This window comes from Vidua chalybeata, chromosome Z (assembly GCF_026979565.1).
Source record: "Vidua chalybeata isolate OUT-0048 chromosome Z, bVidCha1 merged haplotype, whole genome shotgun sequence".
NCBI lineage: Eukaryota > Metazoa > Chordata > Aves > Passeriformes > Viduidae > Vidua > Vidua chalybeata.
The window spans coordinates 75,891,231-75,914,183 of NC_071570.1; the positions used below are offsets into that span (position 1 = coordinate 75,891,231).

Consider the following 22,953-nt stretch of genomic DNA (forward strand, 5'->3'; position numbering starts at 1 on the left):
CCTTCTGTCATCCAGTGGATAAAGTCACACACAGTAAGCAGTGACCACTGCTAAAAACTTGCAGCTGAACAACACTGATGTCTTCCCAAGCGTCCAGGGAGCTGACTCATGGACACTTCACAGGGCAGGCAACAGCACAAACAGGCAGCAAGCACTCCACTCACTTTGATCCATCCTTCTCAGAAGGCCAAACAACAGCTCCTCCTCCTCTGGGGTCCCCACGTGCCTGGGATGATGAAAGGCTCTTCAGCATGTACCCCAGGCCACTGGGAAACAAGAAACATCCAACATCAGCACCACAGCACAGTCTGGGACCTGCTGCTCACCATTCTCACACTCAGTCCACAGACATGCCTTTCCTCTTCAGGAAAGAGCAACAGCCATGTCAGGTATCCCACACCACTGCAGACACAAACACAGCCTTCAGGAAAGGGAAGAGAGGCTCAGCAAAGTCTTGCTGTTTTTCAGATTGTCAAGCTGAAGCAGTCTCACTGAGTTCATACAGGTAACTCAGAGAAAGACCTGACTGCAACTTGAGATTTCCTTTTGCTTGTGAAAAGTTTAGACTATGGGCAAACATTCTTTTCCATAGAATCACAGAGGGTTTTGGCTGGAAAAGACCCCCAGGGTCCCTGTTCTCTCAGCTGTGATCACCTCTAAGTGCCACACCTATCCTGCTTCCAGCTGGACTATCATAAAGACACTCTTGTCATCTGAGTGTGAAGAACACATTAAAAATATTGGTCCTGCAAAGACTACCTGATCTGGTAGGCTGCAGGGAGCAACAGCACGCTGACACATCCTGCTTTGGAACTAGATTACCTTACTTAAAAAAAAACCCCTAACTTCAAACCCCTGGCAACAGTAGAACCCCATCCCTCTATCAAGAGGAGTTGCACTCCCACGTGAACCCAGAGCACAGCCTTCCTCAAAAGCACCTGACTGCCTCTCAGGTAGCCCCGAAGCAAGGACTACCTTCAAATTCAAGTAAAGAGCTCCCAGTGTTAAATTTTTAAAAATCACAGACATCTGAGCTCCTTCTGACCACTTCCAAACAAAACTGCAAATGGCTGCAGTTGGCAATGACAGGGATAATTTTCAAAAACTGCTTCCCAGCATTCTTCATCTGAGCCCTAGAAATCTGACATGCCACATGTGATGCAGCAGCACCAGACAGTCAAAAGGGAGGTGCCACTGGCAACTCGAAGCAGGGAGGAAGAGCAAAGCCAACGAGCCAGAAATGACAAACAAGTTGATGAGAACCCCTCATCCAAAATCCCAAAGCGGCTTTGGCTCAGGTCTCACCCACCTGCAGAAGGGACTCTGAAATAAGTTCAGGCAGTCCTTCCCATGCCATTCCTGTTCACCTGCCTCGACTCTCCCTGCCAGCCCCTCCTCCCCACTGCTGAACTCCAGCACTTCTGCAGCTTTTGCTTGCTCAGCTTCTAACAGCTTCCAGAGCCCATCATGCTTAACCTCAAATATTGAGATTTCTTTAAAACTTCTAAACGAAAACTAAAAAACAGAGATTACTTCTTCCACTGCACTTTTCGGACAAGTGTACCGTGTTCCCATCACACATCATCAGCTAATTCCAAATATTTCCCTATTTATCTCATTCTCTGCTTGATCTGCACAGTCAAATCTAACCCTTTTTGATAACGGCTGCACTGAGAACAGAGAAGCAAACCTGCTCCCTACTGCCTTGGAAGGCAAAACACAACCCTACTGTCAGGCTGTAACAGATAGCAACAACAAAATGGGAAAGAAAGAATGGGAAAGAAAGCTCTTTCAAGAAAATTACCATGCTGTCCATCTAAACACGGGGTCAGACACCAGGACAGTAGGAGCCAGCTTTAAATTTAGTTCAGTTTGTGATACATAAACTGCCTGATGCTTCAGACTGCTGAGACACTGGCAGGGCACAGACAGAACGGAGCTGACAAGGAACTCAAATGCTCCAGAGCACGTGAGTGAAACCTTTCACTTCAGCTGCTGTAGCTGCTTTTGCACCCTGCATTGCCTGGATTCCATGAGAAAATTATCTTTATGAAACTCATGACTGCAATGAAAATCGCGTCTGGGAAGGTATGAAAACGTCAAACCTAACTGTATTTATAAAAACCTACCCAAAGATATATTTATTAACAGAGGCCGGTGTCAGGAGACTGTTTCTCTTCCCCTGCTTTGTTTCTGTACCCAGTGTGGTTCCAGCCTGTCTGTGCCTCACAGGGGGCACCGCGTGGTTCTCAGAGCAGCTGAGAAAGGCACAGCCCTCACCTGCTGCCCAGGTGAGACTTCTGCTGTAGCCACCTGTGGCTGCCCCATCTGCAGTGGAGGAGCCCTTGCAGAGGAACGTGGAGAAGTGTCAGGAGGTAGGCTGGGAGCAGCCTCTGCCCTCATTTTCCATGATCTAACAGTGATTTTTGGCTAAATACTGAGATGCAAACCCTCTCCTTGTCCCATTTGCTGTCTGAGGAGACACAGCTCTTCTGGACTTTCTTTAAATGAAGTGCAAAGAGAGAAGCAAAGCTTTGGAGAAGAAGTCAGCGTTTTTCTAGTGGCAGCTATACCTTCAAGAGATCACGGGGATATCTCTTCCACACCCGAACCCTGGAAAAATAACAAAATATTTCACATTTACTTCAAGCCTTTCAGAAGATTTTTTTCTTCCCACAGCACTTTCCGAATTATGTTTAAGAGTAACGTGCTTTTCCGGGGATCCTAGGGCTGGACGTGGTCTGGCGAGCGGGAACAAATCAGGACTGGAGATCCCGGGGAAGGGATGCACGCCCCGAGGGCGCAGGCGGAGCTGGGTCCGGACACATGCACAGCCCTCCTCCGGAGCTCCAGGGCCGCTGGGCACCGGGGCTTGCTCCCAGAGGGGACCGGAGGCTGGGCCAGGATCACGGACACCGGGGCCGGAGCGCGGGGCGACCCCGGACCCGCAGCAGCCGCCACGGGACGGGGGACACCGGACCGGGGCCTTGGGGAGTGGAGCCCGGGGAGTGGACAGCGGGGTCGCGGTCGGGCTGGGAGGTGCCGGAGCCGGGTGGGGCCCGGTGCCGGTAGTCACGGACGATACTCAGTGCCGATACCGGAGCTCGGTATCAGCACTCGGTACCGGGACGGACGGACTGACTGACTGACTGACTGACTGAGTGACTGACTGACTGACCGACCGACCGACCCGCTCACCCACCTCCTGTGCCAGTGCTCCGCGCAGGACTCCCCCAGTGCCGGCGTTCCGTGCCGGCCGCGCCGGGACCCGCCGAGCAGGAAGTGGCGGCGGCCTGGCCCCGCCGTCCGGCCACGTGCTTCCGGCCCCGCCCCGCGCCGCCGCCGCGGCCCCGCCCCGTCCTGGCCCCGCCCCGTCCTGGCCCCGCCCCAGGCCCCGCCCCGCGGCCCACAGCCCCGGGCCTGGCGGGGACGGGCGGACGCGGCTTTGGGGAGAATTTCCCGAAAATCGGGTGCGCGGGGATGGGGCTTTCCAGAGCCTCGCGCCCTGCCCGCTAGCACAGTCCCGTGAGAGGACCGCGTGTCCGTGTGCGGAGCGGACAGAGCCGCGCCGAGCACCGCGGGTAGCGTGATCCGAGAAGGGACGGGCTGGGGAAGGATCTTAAAGTTCATCCAGTCCAGATTATTTAGGATGACATCTGTCGTTTTGGGAGCTGGTTTCACTCCTGGGAGGCCAGATTCTGCCCGTTTGTCGTCACTCCGCCTGCCTCGGGGTGCTGCCCCGCCGCACACGGGCTCTGAGCGGGCTGCAGCTCCTCTGGCAGGCCCTGGGAGCCGCACCTGTCGCGGCGTGCCCATGGCAGAGAGGAGCCCCGGCCCACGCAGACACACATCCTGCTTAATACTGACACACGGAGCCACGCAGGGGTGCGTGTGGTGTGCTTCTGCTTCTGTGAGCAGAGCAGCCGGGCTGACCTGCAGCACGCAGCAGCAAGGAGTCGGGCAGAGCCTCCGAGGCCAGTGGGGATGAGTGAGAAGGGGCCGGGAGCTGGGGGAGATTCCAGCTGCGGCTGCTGCGCGGGGGACAGGGGTGTCCCTGGCTAGCACAGAGCTGCCCCGCTCCACTGAGGCTAGCAGGGCTGCCTGTGCAGACAGACACACGTGCGCTGCTGGCACATCCACTGAGCCCAGAGCTTTCATTTTACATCTCATTTTTTGTAGGCCTTTCAGACTCTGGGGGTTTCCTTAATGCAGTGCTAGTACTCTATTTTCAGCATTACTGGTGTGTAATTACGACCTGGGATTTACCTGCATGGGCAGGTATGTATGGGCTGCAAAACTGCCTCTTGAAAGGCAGAATAATGTGTTTCTCTGATCCTCCAGGCTCTAGGTCTGGGAAGAAGTGAAAAAATCCAACCCACAAGTAGAAAAGTTTTATCTTCTGGCAGAGATCGAGTGGAACGTGACATAGCTGTGACACCTGGCACAGACCTCAGGTACTTTGCTCTGATCTTATCATGGCACCTTTCAAAGTAAAAATGTTTTTAATGTTTCTGGATGTTATGAAACTTACTCAAATATATCAGGTAATTAATTACTGTAAAATATATGCTGTTAAGATGATTAAAAGATGAGCTGGAACTGCAGAATGTTATGCAGCTGTCAGGACCCTGAGGATAACCCCTGGAACCTGTGCTGCGTCTGACCTCAGTTTCCCAAATTACTGACCCTGACCCCTCTCTGCAGGCTGCCATCCTGCCACAGCCTTGGCTTGTCCCTGTCCCCGGGCGGGTGCCTGATGCCTGAGGATGGGACTGCCCTCTCCTGGCTGGGGTGTGGGGGGTGGCCAGTGGCCACCGGACCCTGCCCCATCAGCCCCCACTGTGCAGCTACTGAAATGGTGTAAAATACACCTTTGGAGAGAGACCTCAGGTCAGGTATGTTTCCCCAGAGCATATTTATAGAAACAGAGGAGAAAGATTAGAGCATTTGGATTTAGCACTGACTACGGTGGTATTTTTTCCTTGCAAGGATCCATTCTCGCTGGATTTGCCCCTGAAAGGAAGTTATTTTGGGTGGCGTCATAGCAAAACGTCAGCAACTGCCTCTGAGCCATCCACTGCCAGTCACCCGTCCTAAGGGACTCTCTCCCACTCTGCCCCAGGGCCATCACAGGTCTGGGGACAACATTCAGCCTGATGGGAGTGGCACAGCTCCAGTCCAGCCTTGCTGCAGTGCACTTGTCTGCTGCAGAGAGGCAGGCAGAGGTGCCTGCATTCAGTTCAGCGGGACTCAGGAGTGATCTTCAGGCCCTGCCACTCTCACCCTTGCACCCCTTTGTCTCTAGAGGCAGTTGAGTCGGGCTGCTGTCTTTGCTTCTGAGCACCGTTTCTTGCTAGGAGTGACAAACTTCACCTGCTGCGTGCCTGACCCAGCCCAAACCGTTCCCCTCCCCCCCGGACATGCTACCTTTGGTGAGCCAGTGATTCACTCATGAGGGGAGAGAAGCTTGGCACAGGCCCTGAGGTCCAGGTGCTCCCGTGTGGCCAGGACACGAGGAGCTGTCACTGCCTTGGCACCCCATTCCAAGTGCTGAGCCCGGAGAACGCCCCCTCTTCCCCCAGAGCTCTCAGCTTTCTGAGCTGCTCAGGGCAGCAGGAGGCCGCAGGGAGCAGTCGGGTTCAGAACAACGTTCTCTCTGCCGGCCTGGCACCGTGTGCCGGGAGCTGGAGGTCTCGTCCAGGCTGGAGGCGGCGGCACCGGCGCCCTGCGCAGCCGGCTCCGGACAGCGGGATCGCCGGGAGGGCCGCGGGGCCGGGGGGTGTGACCGCTGCCATGTGCTCAGAGCCACCAGCAGCCCTGTCAGCGCAGGGAAAGGAGCGCTCATCCTCACGGCCGGCGGCGAGCCCGGCTCCCGCGGAGCCCGTGCCCTGCCCTGCCCTGCCCTGCGCAGGGCGCCGGTGCCCGCACAGAGCCTGCAGGAACGAGCGGGCCACCCCCTGCGGCCAAACCCACGCGTGTTGCAGCCACAGGTGGCTTCGCAGCAGCCTCAAGTGCTTGGGGACGGAGTTGTGCCTCCTGCCGCCTTCCAGATTGCAGGAGACGGGTGGAGACCGCCGTTCTTTCCACCAAAACCTGTACGTGCTCAAAAAAGGAAAAGGAAGGAAGAGGGACGTTTCCGCGGCATGTAACCTGTCGGCTCGCGGTCCAGGTGCCGGCAGGTGGCACCCCAGAATGCGCGGCCTTTCTGCGAGCCTGATGCTGCTCCCCGGAGCATCTTCATCCTCCACTCGGCTCCCAGCATCGGAGGAGCTTCGGTGGCTCTGGCGCTGGGGCCAACAGCCATCAGAAAGGACCTCGAAATTATGTTTTCCATTCGATTCTTTCCAAAGTGTTTTTTTACGTGCTGAGGGAGACAGCACAAAAGTTCTGAGGGTAACAGCACAAAAAGCACCCAGAATATGCCTCAGCAATGTTACACATTAATAAAGTGTCTGTGTCAGGGTGCTGGCTCCTGTTCCTCTAACTTTGCTAGATGCTAACCCTATGAAATGAAAAGGCTTATGAGATGCAGCTTCACCCAGCATTCCTAAGAGAATTCACAACTGGAAGGTGACGCCCTGTCCAAGGGGGCTGCTGAGGAAAATCTCTTGGCCATGATGGAAATTTTGGGTGATGTTTCTTCCACTGTGGAGCAACATGAAGACGTGATTGAACATTGCAGGCATGCAAGGAGGTTAATTAAATCCATTTGGGCAACAATCTTCTTTTTAAGAGCCTAATTTTGCAGTCTTGTCAAACACACTTTTTACCTGGACTTGTTGAATCAAATGGACTGCACTCGCTCCTGGTCACCTGTGCCCAGGGGAGCTGTCTTTAACTTGCATAGACTGTTTCCTGACAATCATATTGTTTTCATCTGGAAGCTGCAACTGATGGGTTTTTTTTGTGTTGTGTGTCTGGGCACGTGAAATCCCTTTTCATCTGTCCTGATCCAGTAAAAGAGGTAAGCTTTGAGGTGATGAACCACTCATCCTCCTTGAAGATCAAAGATGGACCTGCCCCACTCTACCAGGCAGGAGCAGGCAGGATTCTCTGCACTGGCCTCATATGGAAGCAATGCTGGAGAGGTGGCAGTTGCAGGAGGGCTGAAACAGTTCAGGAAACGCTGGGCAAGAAGGCAGGGAGAGGCAGGGCAGAGACAGGCTATGAGATGAGGAACTGAACCAGGATAGGGTTTAGGAGGTGGCTGACAATTTGCCTCTGCAGATTACATTCTCCCACCTTGCCTCCCATTTCATCAGCAGCAAATTGCTTTGCCCCTGTCACAGGAATAATGCTTTAAATGGACTTTACGGTGAAATGGCTTGAAAATCATCAGTGTGGTACCCTGGCAGGCCTCAGGTGCTGTGCCCTGACGGGGTCTCCCTTCATCATAGTGTGGAAGTGTTGTGCAGCTCACAAAGCCACTGGGTCTGGGCACAGACCATAGGGACATCAGTTACCACACAGTGTTTGGACCTGTGCAACCTCCTGAGCCACAGCCCATCATCATCCTCAGCAGTCTGCAGCAGGAACAGGAGCACTTCAGAGTTAATTAAATTCCCACCCCCCACCTGATCCACTCCTCCTCTTCCCAGTGCTCCACTTTGCTGCTTCAAACCGAGCAGCGGGAGAGAGGAGGGAGTGTAATTATTTAGCTCCTTAGAGCCAGCTCTACAGTGCTTCAAAGCTTGTTAATTACAGTTTCAGCCGTGTGAGTCAATGGAGGACCAAAGGAGCATGTGGGGAGTGGGGGGCACGGGTTGAGGGAGGGGAAGGACTCTTGTGAAGTCAAAGCCACCAAAGCTGACAGTCAGGCAAACCAGGGTGAAATTGGGCAGAGAGCCAAAGGTTCGGGTGTACAGGAACCCGGGAAACAGCCATAGGGAGTGGGGGGCAGCTGGAATGCAGGAGGTGGAGAGAAGAGGTAAAGATGGAGCTGTGCAGGGGAGTAGCATGGAGTGTCTGTGGAGGGTGACAGGGACACAGATTAGGCACCAAGGGATGTTGTGCACTGGTGTCACAGCAGCGTGTCCTTTGTGCCCACCTGCCTTCTCTGGCAGAGCAGGTAACTGCCCAGGCACTGGATCAGAGCACGGACAGTGCCATTGGGTAGGGCATGGTTGCTGGAGGACAGAATGAATTTTACAAAATATTGACCCTTGTCAGAGAAAATATTTCCTTTTCTCAATCACTTTAATTTTCTCACTAAATGAGGAAAATAATTGCAACACTGTTCTGCCTCTCTCCCAATTCCATTAGATAAGAATCCCCAGCATTTTAAGGGCAGAACCTGTAACATCACTCCTCTGATGAAAAGAGGAGATAATTGTCCTGAGCTCCTCTCACTCCTGAGGCAGCCTCTGCTAGAGAGCAACACTTCTGCTGTAGTCCCTGGGCTGAGGGTCCTGGGATTAAGGGGAGAGGCTACCTTTCTGAACATCCACAATTTCTGAAAGTAAGTTATTTAAAAGAGGGTGCTGGTGGTAAGAATGTTCAGATCCTCCATGGGAAAACATTTAGGGCTTATCTGCAGCTTCTGAAATTAATGTATGTGTATTTAATCTTTGACAAAAGTGAAAAGCCAGAAAAGATTCTGTGCTTGAAGACTTGGTGCTGCACTGCCAATAGTTCTTAGCTTTGACTTCATGATTTAGATTTTCTTTTGGCTGGGCCCAGTCTCTGTTTCTCTCTTTTACTGGAAAATTTCCCTTAAGGAATCACGGGTGATGGCCCAAGAGACAATGTGTGAATGCTTTGCATTATGTACTGCTTTGACATTTGGCATTCCCATGGCATTTTTCCCATTATCCCCCATCAATGCGAAATAAGCTGTCAGAGCATGAAATTGGTACTTTTACATATTCTTAATGTACAGATGTCAGTCTGAAAGCCATGCACAAGCGTTATGATTAAATTCTCTGTTTCATCCCTTCGCTTATGCATGGATCTGTTTGGAAGACTTCATTCCTTTTGGGGGGTTATTGCAAAAAGGCACAACCCTAAAAAGTAATAATCCTGCTCAGTAGCACTATCAGAAGGTGAAAGATAAGTTTAAGACATTGTGCACTGAATGCAGTATAGACATATAAATCCAGAGCAGTAATGTTCAAATTTTAGCACCTGTGTTCCTGGCATGGCAGCAGAAACTGAACAACAGGTACCAGATGCATAGAGGGAATATAATCAGTGACCCACTTTCTGGTGCCAAATGCATCAACATGTTCCAAATCAAATCTGCTCAGAGTTTACAAGTTTGTTATTCTGTGTTAATTAAAATATAAGAATGGCAGTGCCTTATGGGAGGATGATTATGCCTAAACATAATGTACATGGAGAGAGAAGAAGAAGGGCATGACAGAGGATCCACCCAGGACTCCAGATTGCTTGATTTCATTGGTTTGATCACACATACAAAAGGAAGAGGAGGAAAGTCACCTCTCTGAAAGTAAATCAGCTGCTCCACCCTCTGCTCTCAGCTGGTCTCAAGGATTTGCCCTGCAGCAGCAGTGAATATTGGTGCTAAATGAGACCAGAATGGTGGAGTCCTCATCGTTAGGAGCTCCCAAGAACAGAATGAGTAAAGAGCAGAGCATGCTGAGCCGGCCCTTCTGTGAGCAGAGGATTATTTAGAGAGTTCTTGAGGTCCCTTGCACCTGAACTGTCCTGTGGCCCCATATTCTGGTAGGCAGAAGGTTGGAGCAGGAGGATGTTGGCTTCTGTATGATAGACTGTTCTGCTGCAGTTCTGAAAGTAGTCCTCAAGCAGTCCTCAAGGCTGCATGGAGGTGTATCCTGGCTCTCTGCTCACTGTGCCTGGAGGTGTGGCAGGAGTCCATAAGCATCAGCAGGGTAACATGCTGCTCCCCCAGATTTCTGGTTTGCAGTCAAATCAGGAGAGAGGCCAAAAGTCTGATTTTTCTTCATGTAAACCCAAAACCAGCCTATGGACTATTTTTATCTGAATTTCCCTAAACAATGAGCTATGCAATTGTGTCACCAGTCCTTGCTTACTCCTCTTCCCTGTCTTGCTTTCCACCCTACCAGAAGCTTGTGGTGTACAAGCCACCAGCTCCAGTCAGGTGCAACCAAATGGCTGGTGACAGTGCGTGCAACTGCTGCAAGGGTTGGCCACATGGCCACTGCAGGGGCTCCAGTTCGTGGGCTCTGAGATTGTCTGCAGTCACCATGCAAAATCTGTCGCAGTCAGTGGAACATCTGCTATGGTCTCTTGTCCTGACAGACAAGCACCTTCAGTACAGGGTGCTCACCTCTCCCAGGTGCTTAGCACCTTCCATAGCTCACCTGTTCATTTGGAAGGTGATGGAACATTTTTCACTTTCTGTAGGAATTTCTGAACTCTAAATTTCTGAAATTAAGGGTTGAGCAGGGACTTCATGGAAGCATGAAGAGGAGTTGTCCCAGGAAAGTCACTTTTTCCTCCGGAATGAATATTTCTCTTCCTCTGCTCAGCTGCCAGCCTGAACATCAGTCTGACTGGGTAATGCAGCAGCCAGTTTTCCATCTGGATGACTTCCACCAGGTCTGTGGCGCTCACGGAGCTGCATCCAGCTGCAGAGCCCTTTGAGCAGACACTGCGCCTTTGGAAGTTCCTGCCCTCGAGGGCATTGGGAGCAGAGAAGGAGGATCTGCCGTGCCTCTGTTCTGCTGCTAAAGAGAGTCTAACACAAAGTCTGTAAATAAGTCTCTGCTGGGAAATGAACCAAAGCCAAGTAGTTTCAGTGATATTTAGGCAGTGCCCCGGGACTGTGGCAAAATCACTCCCTTGCACATTTTGTCCAGGAAACAACAGGCAGGACAGCCTTTCACTGTGAGCATGAGAGATAGTGAGAGCATGAGAGACAACCACAGGCTACCCTCCAGTGCACTTCACAAGACTGCAGGTCTCCTTCACAGAAAAAGTTGTAGACATGAGGATATATTATTTTTTCTGTGATAAAAAGGCAGTCTGGACCCTATGTATGCAGAGGTTTGTAACTTCCAGGACCCTGGGGCCTTGTGACCCAAGGGGTCCAACTACAAATCCAGCTACAAATATGTGCATTGTCCAGCTACAAATATGTGCATTGTCAGGAATAGGCCAGCAGAGGACAAAGTAATCTAGCAGTGATGGTAAAAGGCTATCCTGAGCTGGAGGACAACTTTCATTTACTGCAGAAAATATTTGTTTTTCTAAACAGGGGCATGAAGTTAATCCTCATAAGGAGAAATCTAAGTCCTGTGCTACTCTCTGCAGGATTTCTCCTACTTCATTAAACTCTGACATCTCAAAGGGCAAATCCACATTGTCATGTGCCACTTGTGCTTGAATAAAATGTGCGTATCAGTGCTTAATACGAGCTTATTTTTCCTTCTTATTTTGCAAGTGTAATTGCATAGTAAATCAAGCCACAGGCTTCTATTTACTTGTTAACATTAAGAGTGTGTCAGGCCATATGTAAACAAGGGTATTAGCACAGATCTGGAGCAGAGTCAGTCTGTGCCAGCTGGAGACATGGTGCCTGTCTCTCCATTTACTCTGAGTGTTTGAGGCACTGGGAAGGAGTGATGACTTTAGGCCAGTAAATACCCTCACTAGCAAACACAGCTGTAGGATATTCCTGTCTGGTTATTTTACCACCAAGATTTTGGTATTTTCTAGCACTGCTTATCCTACAAGTTTTCTGTCTCAGATGATGAAATTTTAAGTGCTTGCAGAATAAATTTTCCAGGAAGTCTTGGAGCACAGCTCCCTGACACGAGGTGTGCAGAGGTGTGCACAGCCAACCTGAGACACGTGCAGCCTTTGGTGAGAAATGGACTGCTCCTGCTGGGTGCCTGTGGAAGAGATTTCTGCTTCAGACTGACTTAGCCTTGGCCTGAAATGCTCCAAATACTGGGTCATGCTCTAAGAGTGTCTGCTGCACTGAGCTGCCCCCTCTGTCAAATTTCTTCTCTCCAAGAAGGTGCTTATAGATAGCGCTTTCAATCTCTTGAACAGCTCAGGCAGCCTGTGCAGCCTGGGCCCACAAGATTTCTAACCCTTTACACCCTGTGTGGCTCCTCCCTGAGTGCCTTCCCCTGATCTCAGTCTGGCCTGGGCGGGAGGGCGGGATGGGACTCAATGAGGTGACACAGAGCCAGTGGGACCCCTCTGCTTCCGAGGCACTGTCCAGGGCTCCGTCCTCCCTCAGCAGGACACGAGGTGTCTGCACGGCCTCAGAGCAGAAGACCCCTCCACCCGATGCTCCCCTCTTCTCCTTGCTGTGTGCCCCCTGTTGGGAGAGGGTCTGGGCTGCCAGCCCCAGGGTCACTGTGGCTGTGTCTCAGCTTTGTTTCTCACCTTCAGGTGATTCACCAAGCTCTTCCATGGCCTGTCTTCCAGGGATTCACAATTGTTCACATCACTCTCACCTTGGGAAGAACATCAGCAGAGATTTTACCCTGTGTTGTCACAAATTTGGAACATACATCATCAATACATCTGCAAGAACGAATCCCAGAGGTCTCACTACTGGTAGGTGTAGGTCTACTTTTCGTAGTCCAGATGACCTTCCTTTGGTGCATGAGAATTTCCAGTTAAACCCAGCCCGGCCAGTTTTTCAGCTTAGCCCCTAGTTGCTTCTGCAGCAAGGTGAGTCCCTGTTCTGTTTTCCGAGCCTCACCTCAGCCCTCAGTTTGGCACTGGGCCCTGGCTAGCCAGGAGCTGACCCTGAGCAGCCCTCCCAGCCTTGATGGGTGCCACAGCCTCTGCCACGAGCTGGCAGCAGGCAGAGCAGGGCTGATGCGGGGCTGGAGGTGGGGTCCTGCAGAAGGCCAGATCAGGCAGCAGCTGGGGAGTGAAACACACTCTGCTCAGGCTGGGGATGTAAGCCGTATGCCCCATTCCAGGCAACTCCAGAACCTGCTCCCACACTGTGCTTCTTCTTGGCGGTCTTTGCAGTGCTTGTGTATGGGGAGAAGATCCCAGCAGAGACTGCTCTCCTCTTGCTCCAAGGATGGGTAGACCAGGAGTGTGATGCTGGGAGTTCAGGAAGGCAAAGTGAGCTCTCAGGTTCTCCTCTCTCCTGATACCATTCCTGTGGATGTTCAGGATGTTCAGGACTGATGACCTGCAGGGCCTATGTGGTCTGCATCCCCAGGTGGAACAGTGACTCAGACAGAGACACCTGGACAAACCCACTTGCCTCTGGTGTGTCACAGCTCATGGCATGTGAAGCCTCACCCCTGCAGCACCCTGAGGAGCTTGGTCACTGCTCCCCTGGGCATTTGTGAAGCCACGGCTGATCTGAAGGGCCTTCAGGGCCAGCTGGCTGGGCACAGGGCCAAGCCCTAGATGTCTCCTGCAAGACTTGCAGTAAGGAAGGGTAACAGAGACTGTGCAGCCAGTGCAAGGGAAAAACCACCAAAAGCAGCCCAAGCTGAGCTGCCTGCAAGTGTGACAGCTGGAGCACTGCCAGTGCCTACAGTTGTTAGGACAGATACAGCAACCTTAGCCATGAGGCCACCACACATCCCACTGCCTCTTCTTTCACTTTTCCCTTCTGGAGGAAAAACAGAAAAGGAATTGTGTGGTTAACAGTGTCCAGTTAGCCTCAGCCTGGCTTCATTCCTCCTGCCTTAGTCTGTGCAGATGCCTCCCAGGAGAACTCCTCCCCATCACCACAGAACTGTGGGAGGGGCAGCCCATGGTGCCATGTCTAGACACCACTATTTGGGCACAGTCTCTGGGCCTTGTCACCAGAGATCTCTGGATTCACAGAGTCTGTGCTGATTGTGAACCAAAAAAGCTGGCATGCAAGTGTGTTTGCTGGGCAGAGAGGAGCCTTCTGATGCAGTGATGCATCCATGTCAGAACTGCTCTGTGAGGTATCCACTGGGTCTGATTTGGGGTAGTTGGTTGCTCTCTTACAAGCTGGAGAAGCCCATCCCTGGGGACAGTGCAGGAGCAGAACACCGTGTCTCCTGTGGAAGGACATATTAAGCCTAGGCAAAGCAGGCTCAGGGCAGCACATCTCTGGGGAGGCAAAGCTCTGTGCCCTTTGCCAGAGCGATGGAAAGCCTGACCTGGCAGGAGGCACTGGGAGCACAGGGCTGCCACAACTCCTGAGCTGATAGGAAGCAGGGTGGTAAAGACCCCTGCCAGCACAGGAATGTCATGATGATGTACATGGAGCAATTTTTAAACATTGCAATTTCAGATAATTCCATTACAAACATAAGTAGCAGATAACTAGCTCAATATCGTGTTGAGCATCCAGTTGAGCTGCTACTTATTTCAGCAATGGAATTAGCAAAAATTGCTGATCTCTGCATGGTGACCAGGGCTGTCAGGTATTGCACACAATAGGAGCAGGGAGATCCAGAAGAGCACAAGTGGCAGGGTTTCATATGGCAGTGCTGGAGTAAGGTGAGGAGTTTTCTCTACTCAGTGCTATTAAGGGTCTTTTTCAACCTAAATGATTCTGTGAGTCTAGGAGAAGGTGGAGGAAGCAAATAGTGGATCTGTTTAGTTGAATTCTTCTCTGTCATGGAGATGAGACATAGCAGATGAGAAATGTCTCTGAAAGCCTCTTAGGCTGCTCCTGTGGTGGACACAGACCGGTGGCTGTGGGCAGACAAGCTGCACTCTGTGCTCAGAGTATGACAGTCCCAGGTTCAGGGAGGGATCTAAATTCTCTTGGCTGCTGAACCTTGTTTCCTGCCCTGGGAGGCCAAAGCCTAGGCTAAAGGGTTCCCCATTCAGACCAGGCTGAATCACACTCCTCACCGACCTCATGAAGCCAACAGACGGCTGGGCTGGCAAGAAGTAGGAGGTGGAATATAAGATGCTGCTCAATGTATGTGAGGATCTGGGGGTTTGAACAGCCGGTGATCTAATGTCCACAGATCACACAGGAACCAGCAGTTCACAGTGTCCTCAAGCATGTACAGCTTTCTGTGGGGAAAGGTGGATGTGTCACCTGGAGGTGTCCCCAAGCCCAAAAATGTGAAGTTCTCATGGCAAAAATGGTCAAAGCAGTGTTCTGAAACAAACTTGCTGTGAAAAATATCTTGCCTTAGGATTACACCAGTGATTGTCAGGAGCTGGACTTTGCTGCACCTTGTGGGTCTGTTCCAACTTAGGATAATCTATGATTCTGAGATTGTTATATCATTAAGAAATGACTAGTTGTAATCAAAGCCTTTTCTAAAACAAACAGACAAGCAAACAGGAACCCCAAAAGGCAAACCATAATCTGCATCATATACACGATGTGGAAAATCTCACCCAAACTTTTAAAATCTCATGAAGGTGTCGGCAACTGAAGTCTTGTGGGAAGTGATGGCCATGCAGTTGGGTAGTGAACCTTGAGTCCCCTATAATTAGGCAAGGAAACAAGTGTACCGGAAACTATACAAACAAGTTATTAATAGCTGCTTCGTTTTCACCGCTCTCCATCTGCAGTTTGGGCTGGACTGCCCTCCGAGCTGTGCTGGGGCTGCTCTGGCACAGTGGCTGGCCTCACCTTGGCCTGCTTGCCCTGGGAAGAGGTGTGGGCTCTGTCCGGTGGTAGGGGCCCCATTTGTGCAGGAGGTTTTCAGGTACCTGCTGACCCGTATTGCAGTGGGCAGAGCCCAGCTGCCTTGGCTGTGAAGGGCAGCAGAGACCAGAGGCTCCTTAGGTACTGGCAGGTGCCCTCAGTGTCAGTACACAAATACTCGGGAGAATGACTCATTCCTTTGTCTTGTCACCTTGTTATGGAGTGTCTGGGAGATGTGAGTTTAGCTGAGAGTCCTGGAAAAAGGGCTGTCAGGACAAATCCTGGAGGTTTCGTTTCAGATAGGCACTGCAGAGTATTGGAGCACTGGCTCTTCCATGAATATCCATTTCTAGAAAAAGCTACAAATCTCCCTAGTGTTTGTCCTGCTTAGTTAGAATTCACTAGTTTTGGCTACTGTTTCAATATTTTACCGATAGGAAAGCAAATTTCCCAGTTTGATTGACAAAAACAAGATACTTTGAGAGATGCATGTTATAGGGGCAGATCTTTTAAAATGAAGCATTTAAAAATTAGTTTGAAATCATGCCGTGTGGGGTGTCAGCTTTCTCTCTGTGGGGAGTTCACACAGTGAGGCCTCCTATTTAGCATCCTGTCTGTTGAATCACCCTATAGCTTCCAGGATGTTTTCTGAGGTATTTAGATTTATTTCAATGTTTACAATGTATTTGTTGTTCATTAAACATATTTACCCAGGCTAACCCAACATGAAAGAAATTATCTTGTTTACAGTGGAACTTTGACAAAAATCATGCAGGAAAGATAGACAAACACACATAAACTTGGATTGCTGAGTGGAACATTGATTTGCTGCCACTTCCAATTTTTCTCATTAGAACGTATTTTATTTGAACATAACTCAGTACCCCGTGTAAATGTGAAGTTGTTAATCTTATTACTATACAGAAAACAAATTAATTATTATGCATGATATTGGAAATGGGTTGTTAGGTTGGCATTGGGAAAATTAGAAAAATACACTCATTATTTCAAATGATATCTGATATACATGTACAACTCTGTTTTTAAAATCATTTGCAATATTCAGATAGCAAATACAGCAAGTAGTAAAGTCCTTATTTTTTTTTTTTTCTGTGTTGTTTTAAAATTTCAGGCCTCCATCCTGAAGGTTGGATTAAAGACTGTAGTACACAGCTGGAATTTTATATTTTAAAACACTGGTATTGAAACAGAAAATGAAGTTGTTACATTGAATTTCATTCAGCTGCAAGGCAGGATTCACCATGTTCCTAAAATTAATTAGTATGAGAGCTGGGTGGCTTACCTGTACAGGACAAGGATCTGCATTTCAGGTGTGCTATCTCACCATGACTGCTTCTTAAGAACGTTCTGATGGGTGGAGAAATCCTGCTAGTGGTATTATTTTGGAAAAAAGCCCAACCCACAGTATTAGGAGCAGGAGAAGGAGTGTCTCTATTGGTGAAGCTTGCAGGGCTGCCAGAGTGCCAGGAAGGCAGGCTGTGGCAGAGCCCTCTCCTTCTGTGGCACCTTTGTAAGTCAGTGTGGATTACAGGAGGGCTGGGAGGAAAGGGGGACCAAGCTGTGCCACTTTCTGTCTCTCTGGAGCTCGAAATATCCTTGCTGTTGAGGCAGTGATCGTGTACAAGGTGTGTCTGCTCCCCTCACCCTGGTGCAGGCAGTGCCAGGCTGGGGCTGACTGATGCCAGGGACAGGCACAGACAGGCTGGGCTCGCTCTGTCCTCCAGGATGCCTGTGCTCCTTCCTGATGTCCCTAGACATGGCAGTCATCAAAACTCCTGCCATGCATAAGTGTCACCCCTACAGGCAAGGCAGGAGGAAGAACCCTCAGCAGTCAGAACTGAGTCACCCTTCACAACATCTCAATGTAGTTAGCAAAAGTCAGTTTTCCCTTCGAAAATGGAGCCCCCTTACTTACTGTGAGCTTTGCATGCCCAGAAGCTGACACTTGAATCTTTCCCTCTGCAGCCCTGCCCATGTGAAATGCCTTGGTCTCCCTGCAGAGAGCTGGCAGCCTGAGGAGCCTCACAGGAGCCAAAGTGCTTCCAGAAAAAGTGTGTCAAAATCGGAGACAAAAGGGTAAAATAACAGCAGTGGAAGGTTTCTGATCTTTACCTTGCTCATCATCTAGTTCATCCTGGAGTCTTTTTGCCCTGATCATATGCTCCTAGCAGATGTTAGCACGCATATAACCCTGCCCTCCACCCCAAATGCCCACCAACACGCTCTTCCATGCTAGAGCCTATTTTTCCAGACTGAACCCATTATTCTCCTTGTAATCTCCCTCACTGCCCATCTGGTACAACCACACTTCCCTTCTCAGGCTGAGATCTACTTTTGAGGAGTGCCACTATGTTAGTGTGCCTGTTGTCCTCTCTGCTGGACCAGGCAGTGAGACAGAGAGGTGGGAAAGCACCCACTGATCGCCCATGCCAAGCTGCTCTGCACACACCCAGCTGGACTCACAGACCTTCTACCAGATCAGAACACCTTCCTTCACCAAGGTGGCAAGTTCCACCTGTCCTGAGGTGTGAGTGCAGTTTGGACTGCGGTTTCTGTGTGTGACTTCTTTGGAAACTCCTACAGGCAGGGAGGGAAAGACAAAATGGCAGCCCTATCAAAAAAAACAAGATCTTTGTCACATTTGGAGCCTCCAGAGGGGACTTCCAGCAGGGCAACTGGCATTGTCCTTCAGGAAACAAGTGTTTAATGACATCCCATGTGCCTTGCTGCAAAACTTCTGAAAAAACTTCCCCAGATTGGTCACAATACTCAAAATAATGCATACCCCACAGGGCAAGAAATAGAGACAGAACTAAAATAGCAGCACTAATGAGCGAAGTAAATATCAGAGCAGAGCTGTAAAAGCAGTGAGGAAATTCCCCTAAAGAATGTTTTGTTCCGCTTTAGTGACGCTAAATACGAGGGTTTATCTTCAGTGTCTCTTATGCCATGAGGCTGCCATGAGCCACACGGAGAGGAACACACGTGGGCATTTTTGGGACACTGTTTCATCCCTGGAGCCACAGTTCAAACAAATCTCTGACACTGAGAAAGAGAGGTGGTGGAAAGTGAATCTTTCCTTCCAGTTTGAGCAGCTGAGTGGGCAATGATACAGGGAGCAATGTGGAATCAGAGAACAGTTTTGGCTGGGAGTCATCTTAAGAACCATCCAGGTCCACCCCCTGCCATGGCAGGGACACCTCCCACTGTCCCAGCTGCTCCCAGCCCCAGTGTCCATCCTGGCCTTGGGCACTGCCAGGGATCCAGGGGCAGTCGCAGCTGCTCTGGGCACCTGTGCCAGGGCCTGCCCACCCTCCCAGGGAACAATTCCTAATTCCCAATATCCCATCCAGCCCTGCCCTCTGGCAGTGAGAGCCACTCCCTCTGTCCTGTTATATCATACCCTTGTCTAAAGTGCCTCTCCACATCTGTTCAGCTTTTTTTCCTGCAGAACATATCATGAAGCAAATGGCTTTTCATGGTGGTTATAGATATATATTGAGCAAACAGGGTAAGTGTTATCAAACCACTCCTTCTTAATTTTCTTCTTATTGATTTCAAAATTTACCTAAAAAAAGGTTTCAATTACAAGACAACATTTTTATATTTCACACTCAGTAATTTTCATAGAGCTGTATAATTGGAGGTAAGCAGAATCTGAAGTTAATGAAATAGATTTCTGCATTGTTCTTAAAGTCCCCAGCACATTTACAGTGTGATGAGAAAGAGCAGAGTTCTTTGTCATCTGCTCCACACACAGCCCCCACCCCTGCAGAATCAAAGTGAATGCAAATAAAAAAAGAGAAATTACACCAAAAATACCTAAAGAGAGGAGAAAAACAATCTCATGTGGTAATTATTCTCAAAGGAATGCAAGAACTGAAAGCACCCTGACCGGTTGCTGTATGTAGGACCAATAAGAGTGAGTCCCACCCTGCACACCCTGCATCTACCATCATCTTGCAGGCCCCTTGTGGGATGAATTCCATAGAGAAATTCCATGTGTAATTCCATGCACACGTTGTTCCCATGCTTGTGTGTGGGGCGTGGGGGAGCAGCTGTTTCGTGTACCACAGGAGGGGTGGAGCTCTCAGCTTTGCAAGCAATGCAGGTGAAGGGATGGGAGATACCAGGACACAGCAGGATTTGGACCCTCTGGAAGCTGATGCTGCCACCTTGGACATTCTTCAAGACCCAGTGGATTGAAATAGTACCCAAAAGCATTTCCAGGGGAAGAAAGTGCTTTGTTTTATTGCATGGCAATGTATCAGAAGCTAATAACTTTGAAACAGGTAAGAGAAATACTGCAGAAGCAAAAAGGGGCAGTTAATTCTTGACATAAAAAGGCAAGAAACCTTCCCAACCTGTTAACATAAAATCACTGATAAAGTACAAATAATAAACACCTCTTTTCAATTTTTTCCCCATGTAACAGGTATTTTTCTGACCCTGGTGGCAGGCAGAGCAGTGCCCTGGCAAGCAGTGCTGTGCAACAGAACAGCCCGATGGGCCAGCAGCAGAGTTCAACACTGCTGGGAGAGGACCAGCAAGGAGGAGGGGTCTGGCCTGGACTGTGAGTATCTTGGCAGAATAAAAAACAGAGGAAGTGGTCCCCAGAAACTTGCTGGTGGTGAGCAGAGGTGGTGTTGTTGTGGAAGAGGTTGCCAGGCTGGCACTGACCAGTACTGTGAGTGCTGTGTCCAGTTCTGGACCCCCAGTTTAGGAAGGACATGGATGGGCTGGAGCATGTCCAGAGAAGGGCAACAAGGCTGGTGAGGGCTCTGGAACACAGGTCCTGTGAGGAGCGGCTGAGGGAGCTGGGGGTGTTTATCCCGGGGAAGAGGAGGCTCAGGGGTGACCTCCTGACTCTCTGCAGCTCCCTGAGAGGTGACTGTGGCCAGGTGGGGGTCGGGCTCTGCTTGCAGGTGACCACGGACAGAGGGAGAGGACACAGCTTGAGCTGCGCCGGGGACGGTCAGGTTGGACAACAGGAAAAGATTCTCCCCTGAAAGAGGGGCTGGGCACTGGAACGGGCTGCCCAGGGAGGTGTGGAGTCACCGTCCCTGCAGGGGTTTGAGAGAAGCCTGGGTGTGGCACTCGGTGCCATGGTTTAGTTGATGGGGAGGTGTTAGGCCATAGCTGGGACTTGATGATCTCAAAGGTCTTTTCCAACCTGGCTCATTCTGTGATTCTGTGACCAGACATTGTAGAATCACCCAAATGATGAAGCACTTCACAGGGCCTGCCCCACTGTCATGATTTGGCCATTTCCCTTTTGTCAGAGACCATTCCAGCTGGCTTTGAGGATGATGTGCTGATGGAAAACCTGAGCATCAGAACCAGAGTATGTGACTTCTCTGCATGCCCGGCCGTCGTGTGTTCCTTCCTGGCATCTGAGTGAGCCTGGCTGCAGGTGCTGTGTGGGAAATCCCCTGGCTGCCCCGTGAGCTGCTCTGCCACAGCCCTGCACAGCGTATTGCTGATGTCACATATCCCTTCCCGGTAACCCTGCACCACCTTTGTGGTCCTGGTCCCCAGCCACATGATCCCATAGTGTCCCTTCCAGACACAGGCCCCTTCCAGCAGGATCTGTGCTCATGGGCCAGTTCAGCGAGCTATCCCATAGGACAGCCTCCTGTCTAAGGGACATTTGATTGTCCACAGGAGTGAGATGAATATCCCAGTTGTTTCTGGTCTGCATTGTGAAAATCTAGCAAAATGCTGTTAGGGAGTCTTAGCTGCCCCAGTCCCTTATCAAAAAACCCATTTTAGAGACAAATCCAGCACCCAGGGTATACAAACCCCACCCTGTGCAGTCCAAACCCTCCCCAGACCCTGTGTGTAGTGGGGCTTCTACCCAGGGCTGCTGTGAATGAGAAATTTCCTGGGCTGTAGCAGTGAGGCCTGGGGGTTGAAAATGTACAAACATTTTTATCCCTCTTTCATGTACTTTTCTTCTGAATATCTGCTGTGGACATCTAACAGTCGATGCACAAAGGTCCTGCTGACTAGCATAATTAAATGCATGTTTATACATTCTTGCATCGACAGGCATGTTTCCTAAAACCATGGGTGGAAATCTTTCTATAGGCCACTGAAAGATGATGGTTAAAACACCTATCTAAAGCAGCTAATATGAGGTTTGTGGTAAATTCTCAAGTGGAAATTTGAAAACTCTTTGAAAGCAAAATGTGGTAGGATGAAAAATCCTTTGGCAGATAGGATTTACGGTGGTATCTATTTGTATGTGTGGCAGAATGTCAACAAAGAGACGTGCTTACTTAACAATCAACCCCTGGCTAACTAAGGAGGATCAGAAGAATATTGTACTGTGTTTCTGTGGGCATTAAGCACCTGATCTGGAAAGATTCTGGACCATGTTGGACTTTGATGCTACCCAGTTTCTGATCCTCTCCATTTATTTGATTAGAGTTAATTATGCATTTGGAGACCCACCATCCTTTTGTACAATCAGTAGAGCAGTATTAGTTTAATATTAGGGAACCTAATCTAGGAAACGTAACAGCTAATATACTGAATATGTCTGTTTTTGAGCTCTGAGAAAGCCTTAGATTCTTTAGCATCCTGTCTTCTGTTTGCACTTTCAGAACACTTCTATGTCTGGCAATAGGCTCACCTAATACACCGAATTTGGTGGGTAATTTTTGGAAGCAGGCTATTCCATGAGTTAAATTCCTGTCTTCCAATCTACCTCTTCTCCCAGCAATTATCAAAAGCAAAGGAATCAATTTGACCTTTTTCAATGTTTTAATTGCAGCAAACACAGAAGTTACAGCACGACATGAATCTGAGGTGATTTTTTTTAAGTTTCTCAAGAGAGACTGGAAAAGCAAGCGTTGTGTAGTGAAGGTGACTATTTCCAGCTAAAGACCACATTAAAAAACCCAAACCAAACGAATTCTTGGTTTGTTTACTTTGCAACATAGCTATAATGGGCCTCTCCTTTTAAAATGTCCATGGGAGGATGCTTTTAGACTGTGGGAAGAGAGGTTTACAACTTAGCAAGCTGTTCTGCCGAGCACAGCGGCCCATGGCCAGAATCTTTGTTGTGCTTGATGCAGAAGAGAGGTGACAATCTGCCCCTCCGGGCATCTCACTTGCCAGGCACCCAGGGCCGTCATCAAAGTCCGCCCACGGTGACAAAGGGGGGACTCCAAGGGTGCTATTTCAGGATGTCCCCAGCCTACAGCTGCGAAGATTCAATTCCTGCTCTATGCTCTGCCCAGACCTCTGCAGCCCCTGGGCACCCCACGGCACCTTCCGACTAGCAAAGGAATCAGCAATTTGGCCCCTCTCCCCGCTTTCCGCTGGCTCGGCTGCTCTGTATCCGCAGATACCCTGGAGAGCCTCGGGGTGCCTTTCTCCTCCGCTGTGCATTCTGCTCACAC

General features: G+C 50.1%; 2 protein-coding genes across 3 annotated transcripts in view; one reads left to right on the forward strand and one right to left on the reverse strand.

The window, feature by feature from the left end:
- The window catches only part of ZCCHC7 (zinc finger CCHC-type containing 7), a 90,418-nt gene extending 87,135 nt beyond the window's left edge, over window positions 1-3,283 (reverse strand). For both annotated transcript variants that reach the window (XM_053932440.1, XM_053932439.1), the window contains exons 1-3: window positions 3,203-3,283; window positions 2,574-2,613; window positions 165-266 (exon numbers count right to left, since the gene is read on the reverse strand). In XM_053932440.1, coding sequence (XP_053788415.1) covers window positions 165-174 — 10 coding nt within the window. In that variant the 5' untranslated portion in view covers window positions 175-266; window positions 2,574-2,613; window positions 3,203-3,283. The remainder of the gene's footprint in view (window positions 1-164; window positions 267-2,573; window positions 2,614-3,202) is intronic.
- On the forward strand, window positions 2,827-22,331 carry LOC128782296 (translation initiation factor IF-2-like). The gene is made up of 7 exons (XM_053932552.1): window positions 2,827-3,052; window positions 3,238-3,581; window positions 4,342-4,454; window positions 12,385-12,516; window positions 17,510-17,620; window positions 19,980-20,117; window positions 20,827-22,331. Exons 1-7 carry the CDS (start codon window positions 2,827-2,829, stop codon window positions 20,846-20,848), a joined length of 1,086 nt encoding a protein of 361 aa, XP_053788527.1. The 3' UTR covers window positions 20,849-22,331.
- The last annotated feature ends 622 nt before the right edge of the window (window positions 22,332-22,953 follow it).

What these genes read in the sequence shown, in the direction of transcription:
- LOC128782296 (XM_053932552.1), top strand. Translation starts at nt 2,827, where the DNA reads ATGCACAGCCCTCCTCCGGAGCTCCAGGGCCGCTGGGCACCGGGGCTT. An exon ending in ACACCTGGCACAGACCTCAG is followed by an intron (nt 4,455 to 12,384) that starts GTACTTTGCTCT and finishes CCTGTCTTCCAG; the next exon opens with GGATTCACAATTGTTCACAT. An exon ending in TCAAAATCGGAGACAAAAGG is followed by an intron (nt 17,621 to 19,979) that starts GTAAAATAACAG and finishes CCCATGTAACAG; the next exon opens with GTATTTTTCTGACCCTGGTG.